General features: G+C 44.6%; 1 protein-coding gene across 2 annotated transcripts in view; it reads left to right on the top strand.

Moving 5' to 3' along the window:
* UTP6 (UTP6 small subunit processome component) overlaps positions 1–17,551 on the top strand; it is a 58,580-nt gene that overhangs the window by 26,996 nt on the left and 14,033 nt on the right. For both annotated transcript variants that reach the window (XM_029600708.1, XM_029600707.1), the window contains exons 8-10: positions 1,140–1,217; positions 3,962–4,043; positions 4,501–4,582. In XM_029600708.1, the coding sequence (XP_029456568.1) occupies positions 1,140–1,217; positions 3,962–4,043; positions 4,501–4,582 (242 nt within the window). The remainder of the gene's footprint in view (positions 1–1,139; positions 1,218–3,961; positions 4,044–4,500; positions 4,583–17,551) is intronic.

The following is a 17,551-nucleotide window of genomic DNA, read 5'->3' as shown; positions in this document are numbered from 1 at the left end:
GAAACGCATGTTGATGGCCCTATTAGGTATTCCCGCACGATTCACAAAGCAAAATGTGCAGCCAAGCCGCACATTTTACTTTCAGAAATTAGCGCCTACCCAAAGGTAGGCGCTAATTTCTTCAGGCACCGGGAAAGTGCACAGAAAAGCAGTAAAAACTGCTTTTGTGTGCATCCTCTGACTTAATATCATGGCGATATTAAGTCGGAGGTCCCGAAGGGTAAAAAAAAAATTTTGAAGTCGGCCGGCGGCTGTCGGGTTGAAAACTGGACGCTCAATTTTGCCGGCGTCCGGTTTCTGAGCCCATGGCTGTCAGCGGGCTCGAGAACCGACGCCGGCAAAATTGAGCGTCTGCTGTCAAACCCGCAGACAGCTGCCGCTCCAGGCCAAAAGGAGGCGCTAGGGACGCACTAGTGTCCCTAGCGCCTCCTTTTGCCCGTTTCTACTGCCAGACCTAATTTAAATACTGAATCGCACGCACAGGCAAGTGGCCTGTGTGCGCGCCAGGTTCGCCCGCACTCCCGCGGACTTTACTGAATCGGCCAGTTAGTGGTTAATGAAATGCCAGCTGACGGGTTATAGTGCTATTATTGGCTTTCAAAAACTATATGTTTAGAGATTTCAGTTTTTAATTGCATACAAAATCATCAAAAAAAAAAAGGTTAATTGGAGATGAACTGTGAATATGGAGCTAAGACTTTCTCTGGGTACATGATTGAGAAGACTAATGAAGACAGTTTTTCTAGTCTCGCGTGTCTGGCTTGCTGATACATATCCTTTGGTTTATAAGTCATATTGGGAATCTAAGGTTTGTTGGGGCGCTTTTTGATGATATGTTATTGGTTTGAGCTGCCAAGTTGCACTTCTTCGTTAAATGGCTTTACATGTAAGATAGGTGTTGAGAGCAAACTGGTAAATAGACTAGACTAGAAGTCATTCCCTGTTAGTGTATTGATTTCCACTTATATTTTATCTATTTTGTTTGACCCCGCAAATATGTAAAGTATTATTGGATTGTACAGAACACTGGCTGGTTCCACTTTCCTCTATGTTGATCATATTCACAGAATCAGGATATTTGAGTAGAATTCTGTTTAAACTAACTGGATCTCTCCCTGTCTTCTTGGTCTGTCCTGTAGTATTTCAGAATGGAACTGATGCATGCCGAAAAACAGAGGAAGGAAAAAAAGGAATTGGAGCAAGCAAAAATGAATGTGGTAGGAAATGCTAAATCTTTTATGTATTCCTTTCTCTTTAAGCTTTGTTGTCATCATGACATTCAATATTTTTTAAATATTTCTCCTTTTAATATCTATTTTTGCTTTTTTTTTTTTTTACCCACCAGCTTCTTCCCCTGCTCCTTTTGGGCTCCCAACTGCATCAGAACTGGGCTGGGATCCAGCATCATTCGCCATCATTTGCACCTACCCAGGGATTTTGCCCCCATTTTATGTCCCTTCCCAGCTTACTTAATGCAGTCATTAAAGTGACAGTCTTCAACCAAAGGCTGTGTACCAAGGCTGCTTTCAGATCCCTGCAATTATGGGTTCTAAATTCAGCCACTAGATGTTGCTGTTATCTGCTCGCTGACTCCTTTCCCAGAGAGCTCAGAATACCTGACCAAGGAATCCAATTCAGATCGTCCACAGGGCAGTGTGCAGCACTGACACTAGGCTGGCCCATGTGGTGCTTTTAAAAAAAAATATTATAGTAATGTTTTTCAAAAAGACAGGATTATAAACATTTTTTCATACAATGTTTTCTAGCTGTTTCATTTAGAAAACTATTTTAGGCTTCTTATATTTAGTTTAAGTACATTTTTTTTTTTAAATTATTTTTAAAAGGAAAACTAGTGCTCGTGAAGCCTTCCTGATTGATAGCAGTGAAAGACATTCATTTCTTTCTAGCACGTAGAGCATTTAGGAAGCAAATTAAAGCCTTACTTGCCTCGTTCTCCAAATACTTGGCTGAGCAGTATTTGGAGTGGGAGGAAAGGATAGTATAATTTCTGGCCCATTTAATCTTCACTCTCTGTAAAAGTTACAGCTGTGAAGTACTTAGTGATCTGGACATATATGCATTGTGAAAGAACACTGAGATTTCCAACATGTTTCACACACAACTAGAATTCTATCTGTGACCGGAAATGCTTTATCCTGGTGCTAATCTGCTAAGTGGGCTGAATATTTGGCTATGCAGATAAATGTGGAGCTAAGAAATAATTTGTCTTTTTTATTCTTCTTACAGTTAACAAGATTTCCAGTTATTGACATTTATATTTTATAAATCTATGTATCTATATCTCACAGGACAAGCAGGATGGTAGTCCTCACATATGGGTGACATCACAGGATGGAGCCCAATCACGGAACACTTTTGTCAAAGTTTTTAGAACTTTGACTGGCACCTACTGGGCATGCCCAGGATGGCACTAACTCTGCAACCAGCAGGGGTCCCCCTTCAGTCTTCTTTTTTCCGCGCAGCAGTAGCCACGCAGGTTAAGGAGCTCCACAGAGATTCCTGACAGGAATTTTCCTCACGGAAGTACTTCATAATTTACTACCCCACAGGGGTCCCCCTATTTAATTTTTGCTTCTGCAGTGGTCTGGTAAGTTTTTTTTTTTTTTTTACTCGATTCTGGTCGATTCCCGTCGAGTTCGGCCCTCGCGGCCTGCTGGCTGTCGACCGCACCGTGGCTAAATTTTTTCAGAGGCCATGGCGTCGGGGTTCCATAGATGCCCCGACTGCACTCGCGCAATGTCCATTACTGACCCTCACAAAGTCTGTGTAATGTGTCTCGGGAGCGAGCATGATGTCCTTACTTGCACCAAATGTGCCCTTATGACACCAAAAAGTCGCATGGCCAGAATGAAGAAAATGGAACTTCTCTTTCGGTCACAAACTCTGATGCCGTCCATAGCCTCGACATCGTCCGAACCGACTCAATCTACGTCGCGCCAGTATCGGGCACCGACCGGTGTCCGTCCAGCATCGACGACTTCACGGCCATCGACGCCCTCTGTTCCTCCTCAGGAAAAGGACCGGGGAGACCGTCGAGAAAAACATCGACACCGTAGGTCTCAGACCGTCGATGCAGGCAAGTCCTCGACTTCGCCATCATCTGAGCCGCCGCCGAAGAAAGCCCGTCCGGAAAAGGCACCGTCCCTATCTGGCGCCGGGTCACCGAGGCAACTTTCACCAGGACCGGTGATAGGAGCCGCGATTTCACCTCCAACGGTGGTCCCTCTGGCTGTGCCTCCTCCTCCGACATCGGGGCTTCACACTCCAGGTTTCCGAGAGGAGTTGGATCAAATGATTCAAGAGGCCATCGGCAGAGCGATGCAAAGCTTCAAGATTCCTCCGATACCGGTGCCGATTCCTGAACTGGCTGCGATCCAAATCCTGTAGCGCTGGCACCACTACTATCGAGGATGGAAGCACTGATCACCGCCTTTCCACCAATGGATCCAGGGGCACTGATGAACCCGGTGCCTTCCTCTCCAATCCCACTTTCATCAGCAGAAGAAGGAGAAACACCGTTACTCCCTACATCGGGAGTCCTACCGATGCCCCGGCCATCGATGTCACCGATTCCGTCTTTGCTGCTATCGGTGCCGCCGACCTGTCCATTGATGCCCTCGGTGCCGTGATTGGGCTCCATCCTGTGATGTCACCCATATGTGAGGACTAACATCCTGCTGTCCTGTGAGAACACCTGTTACAGGTAAGCAACTTCTGCTATATTAGCTAGCCAGTTCCTAGATAATTGTTTTGATTCCTTTTATTGGACTCTGTTCAGTTGTTTGTTTTTTTTTTCACAACTTAACATGACTTTGCACGCTCTGTTTACCATTTTTTAATATGCTTTAATAGTAATGAGCCACAAAGAAAACAGTAATAATGAAAGTGGAGTGCTAGAAAGGAAGAAATGAAGTTTGTAAAAGCAATCTGATTTTTGCAGGGTGAGTTGGAGTATTCAGAGGAAATTCTCAGTGGTCAGTTAGCGCGAGTGGTCTACAAAGATGCTGTGCAGAAGATCAAAGGTAAAGCATTCCTGCATGGGAAAATTTAACCACAGCTCTAAGGCTGTGGTTTTTCTCCCAGTCTATAGCTTTTAGGGGACATTTGAAAATGTTTGATTTTAATTTTCCCAGTTGTTTTTTGTTTTTTTTTTCCCCATTACTTTTGCTATTGCTGTGCTCAGCTTGATCCATTAAGGCAAAACCCCCTCACCTCACTGTAGCTATCTGATTCCTATAGTATTTCCAGTTCAGCTGGGGGTGTTACTAGCATACCTGGGAATTTTAAGGGTTGGGGCCCTTATGTAATGAAGCTCCTTTTTCTGATTCCTCTCGCTTTTTTTTTTTTTAGTACTTTTTACAATCTTCAGAGGCTGTAGACTGTTCTGTATGAAACTGTTTTAATACTACTTTGTTCTTTTTTTTAAGCTGTTTAAATGCTGATCTGACATGTTACCTTTTTTTTTTGTTTAACATTTAGGTGCTGAATTTCACTTATCTCTTCTCTCCATTGTAAAACTGTTTGACTTTCCAGAAGAGCTGCACAAAGAAATTATTGCGGAGTAAGTTTGTTTTGTACAAAGCGTGATGCTTGGCTGTCTGGTGTACTGAGAGATTGTGTCTTAGATTGCACATGGGTCATCTTGAGTCAGCTAAACACGTCAGCAAAGCCAACAAAATTGGTTAGGTGAGCAAAAAAGATCCTCCTGTGCTGAATAGACCATTACGCACACTCAAAAGATGCTGTTCTTTCTAGTGTTTAGACTGACAGGCTCTAGCAACAAGCTGTTTTCACCCAATCCAGCTTTTACTTTATAGTTTGGGAACAGTGCCCCGATAGGTCCCATTTAACAGCATCTGGCCAAAATTATAGAGCAACTCTGGTTTATAAAAGTTGTGTTCCTTTTTGATGGGCTGAGCTATTTGCTGTCTATCTTCAGGGTTGTCTTCCATCCTTGCTGACACTTTTGGCAGCTGTGTTGAGTTGTTATTTTGAGAGCTGTACGTAAGGACATGGTACCACATTTGTGATGTTTAGAAGGGCTGATGTGCTCATCTGCAGCAAGTTGATGTGATCCTTCACCTGTTGGAGTGGGTTTGGCATTGCTTGGAATTCTCACAGGTTATTGCATTTATGGCTCTTGCTATTTAACAGACACATGTAGATAATGGAGAAAGTACCACTTACCTGATAATTTCCTTTCCTCTAAGGAAGGCAGGCTAATCCACACCAGTGGCTAATGCACACCTACCAGCAGAGTAGGAGTCTGAGTAAAGCTGACTTGCTGATGTCCCTGACATATAGCCCTGCCCTGACATCAGCCCACCAGTATTTCTAGAAAAGCCAAACTGTGGACAAACTGATTATACTTGAACATGACTATTAACAGTCAACCACTCATGCTTCTAACCAACTGGGAAATATTGAGCTCAGCCAAAAAGTTAACATTCACTAAACTTAGGACTGGTTATGTGTTATTTCTGTTCAGAAATAACACTCTTCATTGTCCACATATAAAGGACAAACTAAAAGTAATTAGGCAGCCAAGGGTGGGTTGTGGATTGGCCTGCCTTCCTTAGAGGAAAGGAAATTATCAGGTATGTAGTAATTTCTCCTTCCTCTGCCCTCAGGCAGGCCAGTCCACACCAGTGGAATGTACCAAAGCTACTCACGAAAAGGGTGGGAGGCTGCCCACAGTCCTGTCAACACCACACACGTGAAAGCCATGTCATCCTGAGCACTAACGTCCAAGCAGTAATGCTTGGAGAAAGTGTGTAAGGAGGACCATGTTGCTGCTCAGCAAATCTCGATGGGAGACGACAACTGAAGCTCTGCCCACAAAACCACCTGAGTTCTAGTGGAATGCACCCTGTCCTGTCTAGGTAATGGGATATCTGCGTCCACATAGGAGGACATGATGACTTCCTTCACCCAACGGGCTAAAGTCGCCCGTGTGGCTGATTCTCCTTATTTACCTCCAGCATGGAGCGTAAACAGTCGATCAGATTTCCTGAAGGAGCGAGTAGTCTTCAAGTACCACACCAGATGCCGCTTGACATCCAAGGCATGCCAAAGACCATAATCCCGCTCATCTCTATCCCTGTCCAGAATGGGCAGGGAAACAGATTGCGTCAAATAAAACTCCAAAACCACTTTTCGCAAAAAAGGAGGTACAGTCCTAAGTTGTGCTGCCCCCAGAGTCATTTGCAGAAATGGCTCATGGCAAAAAAGAGCTTGCAGCTCAAAGACCCACCATGATGAACAGATTGAAAACAGTTTTTCTGGCAGCAATGTGAGCAGTCGCAAAGAGAGACCACATGTAGCTGAAACGTAGGACCTGCCAAAAAATGCAAGACCCAATTAAGGTCCCAAAGAGAGGCACCAGTAGCCACAAGGGAGAGCTCCCTTCACGAACCTGGACACATCTGAAGGGAAGACAAGGATCTACCATTGAGTCATCCCCTATAGCAAGTGACAGCTGCTAACTGCACCTTCAGAGAGTTTAAGGCCAAGCCTTTAACCAAACTTTCCTGCAAAAATTCCAGCATCAGTGGAATTTCAACTTTTTTTTTTTTTTTTTGAAACTTTCTTTATTAGGGAATTTCAACTTTAAGAGGGTGAGAATCTCACTTCTCACACCAGCTCTCGAACATTCTCCAAACCCTAACATAAGCTAGATATGTAGAAAACTTCCTGACCTGGAGCAAAGTGAAAATCACTGCAGAAGAATAACTATGCTTCAGCAACTGAGCCCTCTCAAGAGCCAAACCATAAAACAAAATCGACCCGGATCATCATGCAGTATTGGCCCCTGATGCAACAGATCCCTCCTGAGTGACAATCTGAGAGTACTGACCACTAGTAGCCACTGAAGATTGGCATACCATAGCCTCTGAGGCCAATCCAGAGCCACCAGAAGTATGGTTTCAGTCTGACTCACATTCTTCCGAATGACCCTGCCTATTATTGGCCATGGCAGGAAAGCATATAGCACCCCACTCCACGGCTGAGCCTGAAAGAGAATCCCAGCGCTCTTGGATCTCTTCTGTGACTGAAGAATTGTGGTACCTTCACATTGTTGGAACTCACCATCAAATCCAGGTACAGCTGGCCCCAACACATCAGTATGAGTTGAAAGACCTCATCTGCTAGCTCCCACTCTCCTGGGTCCAAGACCTGTCTGCTGAGGGAGTCTACCCATACATTTTCCTTCCCGGCAATGTGGGTGGCAGATGTGTCCTCAAGATGTTCTGCCCACATCTTGAGTGTGTCTACCTCAACCGACACCTGTTGCCTTCTGGTTCTGCCTTGATGATTGATGTAGGCCACTGTCATGGCATTATCTGACTTTATCCTTACTGCTTGAGCTTCTAGCTGCTCGGTGAACTGTAAGCATGTCAGTTGAATTTCAACACGCTTCTTATGGCAAGTGGAGTCTCACTGTGTACTCCTGTGACCGTGGATTTCACCAGGAGAGCAATGTGTGCTGAAGGGGCCGCTTCTACACCCTTGCCCAGGGAACTATGTCCAATGTGGCTACCATAGATCTCAGGACCTGCAGGTAAGACCACACCATCAGGCAAATAGTCCTTCTCAGGGCCTGAACTTGAGTAAGTAATTTCTGAATGCGACTTTGGCAAGAAATACCCTGCCCTGCTCCGTATTGAATTACACACCATGATAATCTAGTGTCTTAAGATGGTTGTAAACTTCTCCTGGCCAAGTTCACCACCCATCATGGAATGGGTTATAAATGATTATAAATGATCTGGAAAGAAATACGACAAGTGAGGTAATCAAATTTGCAGATGATACAAAATTGTTCAGAGTAGTTAAATCACAAGCAGATTGTGATAAATTGCAGGAAGACCTTGTGAGGCTGGAAAATTGGGCATCCAAATGGCAGACGAAATTTAATGTGGACAAATGCAAGGTGATACATATAGAGAAAAATAACCCATGCTATAGTTACACAATGTTAGGTTCCATATTAGGTGCTACTATCCAAGAAAGAGATCTAGGAGTCATAGTGGATAACACATTGAAATCTTCGGATCAGTGTGCTGCGGCAGTCAAAAAAGGAAACAGAATGTTGGGAATTATTAGAAAGGGAATGGTGAATAAAACGGAAAATGTCATAATGCCTCTGTATCGCTCCATGGTGAGACCGCACCTTGAATACTGTGTACAATTCTGGTCGCCGCATCTCAAAAAGGATATAATTGCGATGGAGAAGGTACAGAGAAGGGCTACCAAAATGATAAGGGGAATGGAACAGCTCCCCTATGAGTAAAGACGTTAGGACTTTTCAGCTTGGAGAAGAGACGGCTGAGGGGGGGGGGATATGATAGAGGTGTTTAAAATCATGAGAGGTCTAGAACGGGTAGATGTGAATTGGTTTTTTACTCTTTCGGATAATAGAAAGACTAGGGGGCACTCCATGAAGTTAGCATGTGGCACATTTAAAACTAATCGGAGAAAGTTCTTTTTCACTCAACGCACAATTAAACTCTGGAATTTGTTGCCAGAAGATGTGGTTAGTGCAGTTAGTATAGCTGTGTTTAAAAAAGGATTGGATAAGTTCTTGGAGGAGAAGTCCATTATCTGCTATTAATTAAGTTGACTTAGATAATAACCACCGCTATTACTAGCAACGGTAACATGGAATAGACCTAGTTTTTGAGTACTTGCCAGGTTCTTATGGCCTGGATTGGCCATTGTTGGAAACAGGATGCTGGGCTTGATGGACCCTTGGTCTGACCCAGTATGGCATGTTCTTATGTTCATCCTAGCTCCTGAAGCCAGGAGATCACCTTGTGAGATGCCAAGTGACTGTCTTCTACACTTTTTACCTGAATCAACCAGTCTACATAGTAACATAGTAATGACTGCAGAAAAAGACCAAAATGGTCCATTTAGTCTGCCCAGCAAGCTTCCCAAGGTAGTAACTGCCGTTCCGTGCAGGTTAAGCTTTTTTATTTATTTCCATCCTCTAGCCTTTTAGGGATCCACATTATCCCATGCCCCTTTGAAATCCTTCACAGTTTTAGTCTTCACCACTTACTCCGGAAGGGCATTCCAGGCATCCACCATCCTCTCAGTGAAGAAATATTTCCTGACATTGGTTCTAAGTCTTCCTCCCTGGAGTTTCAAATCAGACCCCTAGTTCTACTAAATTGTTTCCAATGGAAAAGGTTTGTTGATGACCATGGATCATTAAAACCTTTCAAGTATCTGAAGGTCTATATCATATCACCCCTATTCCTCCTCCTCCTCCAGGGTATACATATTCAGGTTCTTCAACCTCTCCTCGTAAGTCATTCAATGGAGACCACCCATCATTTTGGTCGCCCTTCTCTGGACCGCCTCCATTCTGTCTCCTTTGAGATACGGTCTCCAGAACTGAACACAATACTCCAGGTGAGGCTTCACCAAGGACCTGTACAAGGGGATTATCACTTCCCTTTTCTTACTTAGATATTCCTCTCTCTATGCAGCCCAGCATTCTTCTGGCTTTGGCTATCGCTGTGTCACACTGCTTCATCGACTTCAGGTCGTTAGACACTATCACCCTAAGGTCGCTCTCCTGCTCCTTGCACATCAGCCCTTCACCCCCCAATGCATATAGTTCTTTTGGATTACCACTCCCAGATGCATGACTCTGCATTTCTTGGCATTGAATCCCAGCTGCCATATCTTCGACCACTCTTCCAGCTTCCTTAAATCCTGTCTCATTCTCTGTACTCTTTCCAGTGTGTCCACTCTGTTACAGATCTTAGTATCATCCGCAAGTAGACAAACTTTACCTTCTATCCCTTTTGCAATGTCACTCACGAAGATGTTGAACAAAATCGGTCCCAACACTAATCCCTGTGGCACTCCACGTAACACCATTCTCTCTTCAGAGTAGGTTCCATTTACCATCACCCGTTGTCTTCTATCCGTCAGCCAGTTTGTATTCCACACCAACACCTTGGAGCTGTCTCCCAAGCTTCTCATTTTGTTGATGAGTCTTCTGTGTGGGACCGTATCAAAAGCTTTACTAAAATCCAAGTAAATTACTCTTCCTTGATCCAGTTCTCTAGTCACCTCATCAAAGAATCAGTTAGATTCATCTGACAGGACCTTCCCCTGGTGAATCCATGCTGCTTCTGATCGAGCAACCCACTGGATTGTAGATAGTTCACTATCCTTTCTTTCAGCAGAGCCTCCAGCCTCTTCTCTGCTCCCACTCTTGTGAAGCGGGTCCACCACCACTCTTCTCCAGTCACTAGGCACTACACCCTTTTCCAAAGATCTATTGAACAGGTCACACAGTGGATCATAAGTTCCCTCAGTATTCTGGGGTGAACCTCATCAGGCCCCATGGCTTTGTCTCTGGGCAAGGGTGTAGAAGCGGCCCCTTCAGCACACATTGCTCTCCTGGTGAATCCACGGTCGCAGGAGTACACCACGAGACTCCACTTGCCATAAGAAGCTTGTTGAAATTCAACTGACATGCTTACAGTTCACCGAGCAGCTAGAAGCTCGAGCGGTAAGGATAATGTCCGATAATGCCATGACAGTGGCCTACATCAATCATCAAGGCAGAACCAGAAGTCAACAGGTGTCGGTTGAGGTAGATACACTCAAGATGTGGGCAGAACATCTTGAGGACATACCTGCCACTTTCAGTTTTCCTAGCTCTTCCCATACAATATCTTCCATAAATGGAGTTTCGTCTATTCCACTGCCTTCTACAGTCTTGATAACAAGTGACGGTCCTTCTCCAGGGTCTTCTTTTGTGAACACTGAACTGAAGTATTTGTTTAATATTTCTGCTAATTCATCATCTCTCTCCACCCATTGATCCTTATCCCCTTTCAATTTCACTATACCACTATGTACCTGTCTCCTTTCTCCTATATATCTGAAAAATGTTTTGTCACCTTGCTTTAACTCCTTGGCAATCCTTTCCTCTGCCTGACTTTTTGCTTTCTTGATTACTTTTTTCTTCTCCCTCAGTTTCGCCAGATAATCTTCCCTATGTTCCACTTTTTGGGATTCTTTATATTTCTTAAAAGCTGCTTTTTTTGCTTTTATTACATCAGCCACCTCCTTTGTGAACCAGATTGGATTCTTATTTCTCTTACTTTTGTTTACTTTTCTAACATACAAATTTGTTGCTTTTGTAATTGCTCCTTTTAGTTTGGCCCACTGTTGTTTGACCTCTCCCATCTTCTCCCAGTCTTCAAGTTCTGCTTCCAGATATTTCCCCATTTCGACACAGTCTGTTTTTTTGAAGTTCAAAACTTGGGTTTTTGTGACACTTCTCTGGATCCTATTTGCAATATCAAACCATACTGTTTGATGATCACTGGTGCTGAGGTGGGCACCCACCCGGACGTTAGAGACATTATCCCCGTTAGTGAGCACTAGGTCAAGAATAACTCCCTCCCTCATGGGTTCCATTACCATTTGTTTGAACAGAGCCCCTTGCAGGGCATCTACTATCTCTCTACTTCTGTTAGATTCTGCAGAAAGGATTGTCCAGTCCACATCCAGCAGACTAAAGTCACCAGCAAACAACACTTCCCCCTTCTTTCCCACCTTTATAATAAACACTGGCTAAGGAGACTGATTGTTCTTTATTTTAATTTTAGCCCTAGAAAGCAGACAAAATGGCTCTCTTTCAGGTTTCAATTTCAATTCTGCCCCTTTCTAACAGACAAGGTACAATCTTTTGCAAATATAAAGCCCTATTACATTAAGCACAGGTAAATAACAAAATAGCTTCAGCAAGGCTCTGGCTCATGAAGATCCCAACTCCAAAGTCTAGATACGGATGAACCAGAATGCCCTCCTTTCGCAGTGATGCTGCTACCCCCACCATGACCTTGGAGAAGGTCCTGGGCACAATAGCCAGCCCGAAGGACAGGGCCTGAAATTGATAATGACGTTCCAGAACGGCGAAGTGTAAGAAACGTTGATGTTCCTGATGAATGGAATATATAAACAGGCCTCTGTCAGATCAAGAGACATGAGAAATTCCCCTTTTTGTACTGCCATAATTAGAGATTGTAGAGTTTCCATCCTGAAGCGAGTCACACACAAATGTTGATTGACTCCCTTCAGAGCCAGGATGGGCCAAAAGGACCCCTCTTCCTTCTTGGGAATGACAAAATGAATGGAATAGCACCATGTATTTGCTTGTGACTGGGAACAAGAATTATGGCCTTCAAATCCAACAGCGTTGGACCTGATGTTTATTAACTCTAGCTTCCAGACCATCAACACACCCACCTGTACCCCAGTGCCATGGTCCGACCACTGCCTCATTGAAAGTCGCCTCTCCGCGAAGAGACCACTTACAATTAACCATACTTCTCACACGGCCATCATATCGAGAAAAACTTGCCCCAGCGACGAACTGACAGACGCATTAGCCTCTTCCCTACCAAGACTAATCTGCTCAGACCCAGACACAGCCATAGCGTCCTGGAATAGCCTTACAGAAGACATCGCCAATAAGCTATGCCCACTCTCCGAACGAGTCATAAATACCTCCGCAAATCCCTCCAAGCCCTGGTACACCCAAGAGTTAAAAACCCTAAAAAACAATCTCAGACAAAAAGAGAGAAAATGGCGCAAGGACCCAACCCCGCATCATTCCTCCAGCTACAAAGCAGCCTTACACACATACAGACTGTCTACCCTCAAACACAAGCGAGACTTCTCTGCCAAAAAAATCCATGACTATAAATTCAACCCCAAAGTTCTTTTCTCCTATGTCGCCAGCCTCACCACCCCCATCCCACCGACCATACCAGACTCTGAGGCTGCAACCAAATGTGAAGAACTGGCCAACTACTTCCAAAGTAAAATCTCCAACCTGCTCTCCAGATTTCCCCTCACCAATCTCTGTTCCCCCACGAACCTACCCTCGGTCCCCTCTTCATCCCAACCCACAATGGCCACACTTGATCTTACTTCCTCCAAAGAGATCATAAGCCTCCTTCGAAAACTTAAGCCAGCCTCTCACACCAACGACACCATCCCCACCAAAGCTCTAATAGCCATCCCCAACAGCATAGCCAGAGCCATAGCAGATATTATCAACTGCTCCCTCACCCATGGGATGGTCCCAGATTCACTCAAGCACGCTGTTGTCAAACCCCTCCTCAAGAAACCCTCCCTGGACCCAAAAGACCCATCCAATTTCCGCCCCATCTCCAACCTCCCTTTTATTTCCAAGCTAATGGAAAAAGTGGTTAACTCACAACTCATGGACTACCTCGAAAATCATGATATCCTCCATGTGTCCCAATTTGGCTTCAGGAAGCACTTCAATACCGAATCCTTACTCCTCTCCCTATCCGACTATCTCCTCAGAGGTTTGGGCCAAGGCCACAGCTACCTCCTTGCCCTCCTCGATATTTCAGCGGCCTTTGATACTATCAGCCACCACCACCTCCTGACACGGCTAGAATCCATCGGCATCTCAGGAATAGCTCTCGCCTGGTTCAAATCCTATCTCTCTAACAGAAAGTTCTCTGTTAAAATTGGAAACAACCTATCTGCCTCACACCTCTTACAACAAGGAGTCCCGCAAGGCTCATCACTCTCCTCTACCCTCTTCAATGTTTACCTCACCCCTCTCTGCCAGCTCCTCTCCGACCTTAAACTCAAATTATATCTCTATGCAGATGATGTTCAGATCATCATTCCCATTCACAACTCCATATCCGACGCCCTGGAGCACTGGGAAAATTGCCTTGCAGCCATCAACTCCCTCCTTACCAATCTTCAGCTTGCCCTCAACACAAACAAAACTGAACTCCTCCACATCTCCTCACAGCCCCCTGACCTCCAGCCTAATGACCCTAAACTCAACCTCCTCACAGCTCAACCCTCCGTCAGGGACCTTGGAGTCCTCCTTGATCCCAATCTTAGCATGAAACCCCACATTAACGCTATCCTCAAAGCAGGCTTTTTCAAACTCAACGTTCTGAAGAAACTCCGACCCCTGCTATACACCCAAGATCTCCGCACAGTGATACAAGCCACCCTCACCTCCAAACTAGATTACTGTAATGCACTCCTCCTAGGGCTCCCCCTGTCTTCGATACGACCTCTTCAATTATTGCAAAACGCCACCGCAAGACTCATCACCAACACACGTAAACAAGAACATATTACTCCCATCCTCAAGGATCTACATTGGCTCCCCATCCTCTCCCGCATACACTACAAAACTCTGACCATAATACATAAGTCTATACACACCCACAACTCCAACTGGCTCGACCTCCCCTTCACTGCCCCCCTATCCACCCGAACCACCAGATCTGCCAGCAAAGGTACCCTACATGTACCTTCCTTGAAAACAGCTCATCTCTCCTCTACCCGCGACCGTGCCATCTCCATTGCCGGTCCGGCTCTCTGGAACTCCCTACCTGTCCACATGCGCCTAGAACCATGTGCGATCAAATTAAAAAAGAAACTAAAAACTTTTCTGTTCAACCATGACTACCTAGAATAAGCTCCTACCATCCTCACCTCAGTCCGCTCCCACACAGGAGACCGCCCTTTTCCTTACATTAAGGAGATAATTACCTTGTAAATTGTTATTCTCTTGTTATGACATCTTGTTTTGTTATTTAATCTATCCTCCACTCTGCCTCTGTTTATCCCCCCTCCCTGTTATATTTTCCCTGTTGATATGTGTTTTCCAAGCCTTCAGTTGATATGTAAACCGGTATGATGTCCCCACTAATACCGGTATATAAAAGTTTCTAAATAAAATAAATCATAGTCTCCACTGCCAGTCTCTTCTGTAGAGAGTCGCTTGGAGATAGCATAAATGCATCTGGAGGAATTCAGAAAATTCTAAAGCAAAGCCATCCATCTCACCTCCAGACTTCATGGTCCATCGTAATCTGGGCCCATCCTTGATTTAAAAAAAAAAAAAAGAGAGACGCTTGCTTATCTCCTGATTCAGTAGGTGAGCCTCCACACCTTCATTGTAAAGGTTTAATGGAACACAGTCAGCATGGATTTACCTAAATCAAGTCTTGCCTCACAATCTGCTTAATTTTTTTGAAGGGGTTAATAAACACGTAGATAAAGGTGACCCAGTAGATGTAGTATGTTTGGATTTTTAGAAGGCGTTTGACAAAGCCCCTCATGAGAAGCTTCTAAGGAAACTAAAAAGTCATGGGATAGGAGGCAGTGTCCTTTTGTGGATTGCAAACTGGTTACAAGACAGGAAACAGAGTAAAATTAAATGGCCAGTTTTCTCTGTGGGAAAAGGTTAAACAGTGGAGTGCCTCAGGGATCTGTACTTCAACCAGTGCTTTTCAATATATGTATAAATGATCTGGAAAGGGATATGATAAGTGAGGTGATCACATTTGCAAATGATATAAAATTATTCAGAGTAGTTAAATCACAAGTGGATTGTGATAAATTGCAGGAGGACCTTGCGAGACTGGAAAATAATCCATGCTGCAGTTACACGATGTAAGGTTCCATATTAGGAGCTACCACCCAGGAAAAAGATCTAGGCGTCATAGTAGATAGATAATATATTGAAATCATTGGCTCAGTGTGCTGTGGCAGTCAAAAAAGCAAACAGAATATTAGGAATTATTAGGAAGGGAATGGTGAATAAAATGGAAAATGTCAATGCCTCTGTATCGCTCCATGGTGAGACCACACCTTGAATACTGTGTACAATTCTGGTCGCCGCATCTCAAAAAAGATATAATTGCGATGGAGAAGGTACAGAAAATGATGACCAAAATGATGATAAAAGGGATGGAACAGCTTCCCTATGAGGAAAGGCTAAAAAGGTTAGGGGTGTTCAGCTTGGAGAAGAGACGGCTGAGGCGGGATACGATAGAAGTCTTTAAAATCATGAGAGGTCTAGAACGGGTAAATGTGAATCGGTTATTTACTCCTTCGGATAATAGAAGGACTAGGGGGCACTCCATGAAGTTAGCAAGTAGCACATTTAAAACTAATTGGAGAAAATTCTTTTTTACTCAGCACACAATTAAGCTCTGGAATTTGTTGCCAGAGGATGTGGTTAGTGCAGTTAGTGTAGTTGGGTTTAAAAAAGGTTTGGATAAGTTCTTGGAGGAGAAGGCCATTAATTGCTATTAATCAAGTTGTCTTTGAGAATAGCCACTGTTATTACTGGCATCAGTAGCATGGGATCTACTTAGTGTTTTGGTACTTGCCAGGAATTTGTAGCCTGGATTGGCCACTTTTGGAAACAGGATGATGGGATTGATGGACCCTTGATCTGACCCAGTATGGCAATTTCTTATGTTCTCAAGATTGAGATGCTCTGTTCCCGGATCCTTATGATGCTTCTTAGGCCGAAAGGACTGAGATCTTCTGAAGGGACGAGACTTTGGAGTAGTGTTCTTCTGTAAGGATGAAACCAATGGGAATCCCTGGAGCTGCTCTTGTCCCTTAAAGGAAACTCTGCTTTCTTGTCTTCCGACAATCGAGGTACCTTGTGAGATTGGACTTGAAAATAGTGTCTGTTGACCAGTTTCAAAGCCACAACTAACACCTAGCTGTTATCATGGAAGCCACCCCTCTACTGGCTGTCTGCATCAAGTTACAGCCCACATTGGCTAAGAATATGGCTCCCAGTTCCATTACTGATCTGCCATTGGACCCCGCTCCTTGGGTCTCCTGAGAGAGAGGCAAACCAGCCCAAGCCACCAGGCAGCAGTAAGAAGCAATTTGCAAATCCATTGCCATGGCCTCAAAGACCTGTTTGAGGATGGCCTCAATTCTCCTATCCTGAGCATCCTTTAGAGCTGCTCCTCCTTCAGCTGAGATGGTGGGTCACTTAGTAACAGTGCATACAAAGGCATCTACCTTCAGGAATCATAACTGTTCCTTTGCCTTCATATGCAAGGGATACAAACCCGCCAAGTGCATCTTCCTTTAAACCTTGCCTCCGGGGCATACCACTCAAGGTCAATTAACTCTTAAATTGGATCCAGGAGGGGAAAGAAACAGGATGCTTTGCGTCTTCAGGGTCTGAGTCAACAGACTCTGCAACTCATTTTTGTGAAAAAAAAAAGCTGGAGTAGAGTCTGCTTTGGCTCCAAGTTAGGTGGAATTTCTTAAGAGGTGAGAAAGACAAGTCCCCCTAGGAATCATCCAACATGTCATGATCTACAAACCCCTGAACATCTCCAGGGATAGCTTCCCTGTGGCGTTTGCCTGCAGTGAATAATAAGTGGGAGGCCAGAGAATGCAATTCCTTCTTAGGTGCTTTGCCTTCACTGGGCGCCCCTGTAGAAAAATCTGCAGGCCCTGGAGAAATTCCACCCAGGAGAAGGAAGACTGATCCATACCAGGTCACACAGGCCCAAACCTGGACCTCTCCAGTTGCTCTCCTAGGGATGCTCTTCCAAGTGCTTAACCAGGCCTAACCCTGCTTAGCTTCTGAGATCAGATGAAATTGGGCACACTCAGGGTAAGGGTGGCTGTAGGCCCTCTGCCATCGGAAACAAGGGGGGAG

The sequence above is a fragment of the Rhinatrema bivittatum genome, chromosome 4 (genome assembly GCF_901001135.1).
Source record: "Rhinatrema bivittatum chromosome 4, aRhiBiv1.1, whole genome shotgun sequence".
Lineage (NCBI taxonomy): Eukaryota > Metazoa > Chordata > Amphibia > Gymnophiona > Rhinatrematidae > Rhinatrema > Rhinatrema bivittatum.
Note: the sequence above shows the minus strand (reverse complement) of the source record. Positions and strands in the feature narration are given on the sequence as shown.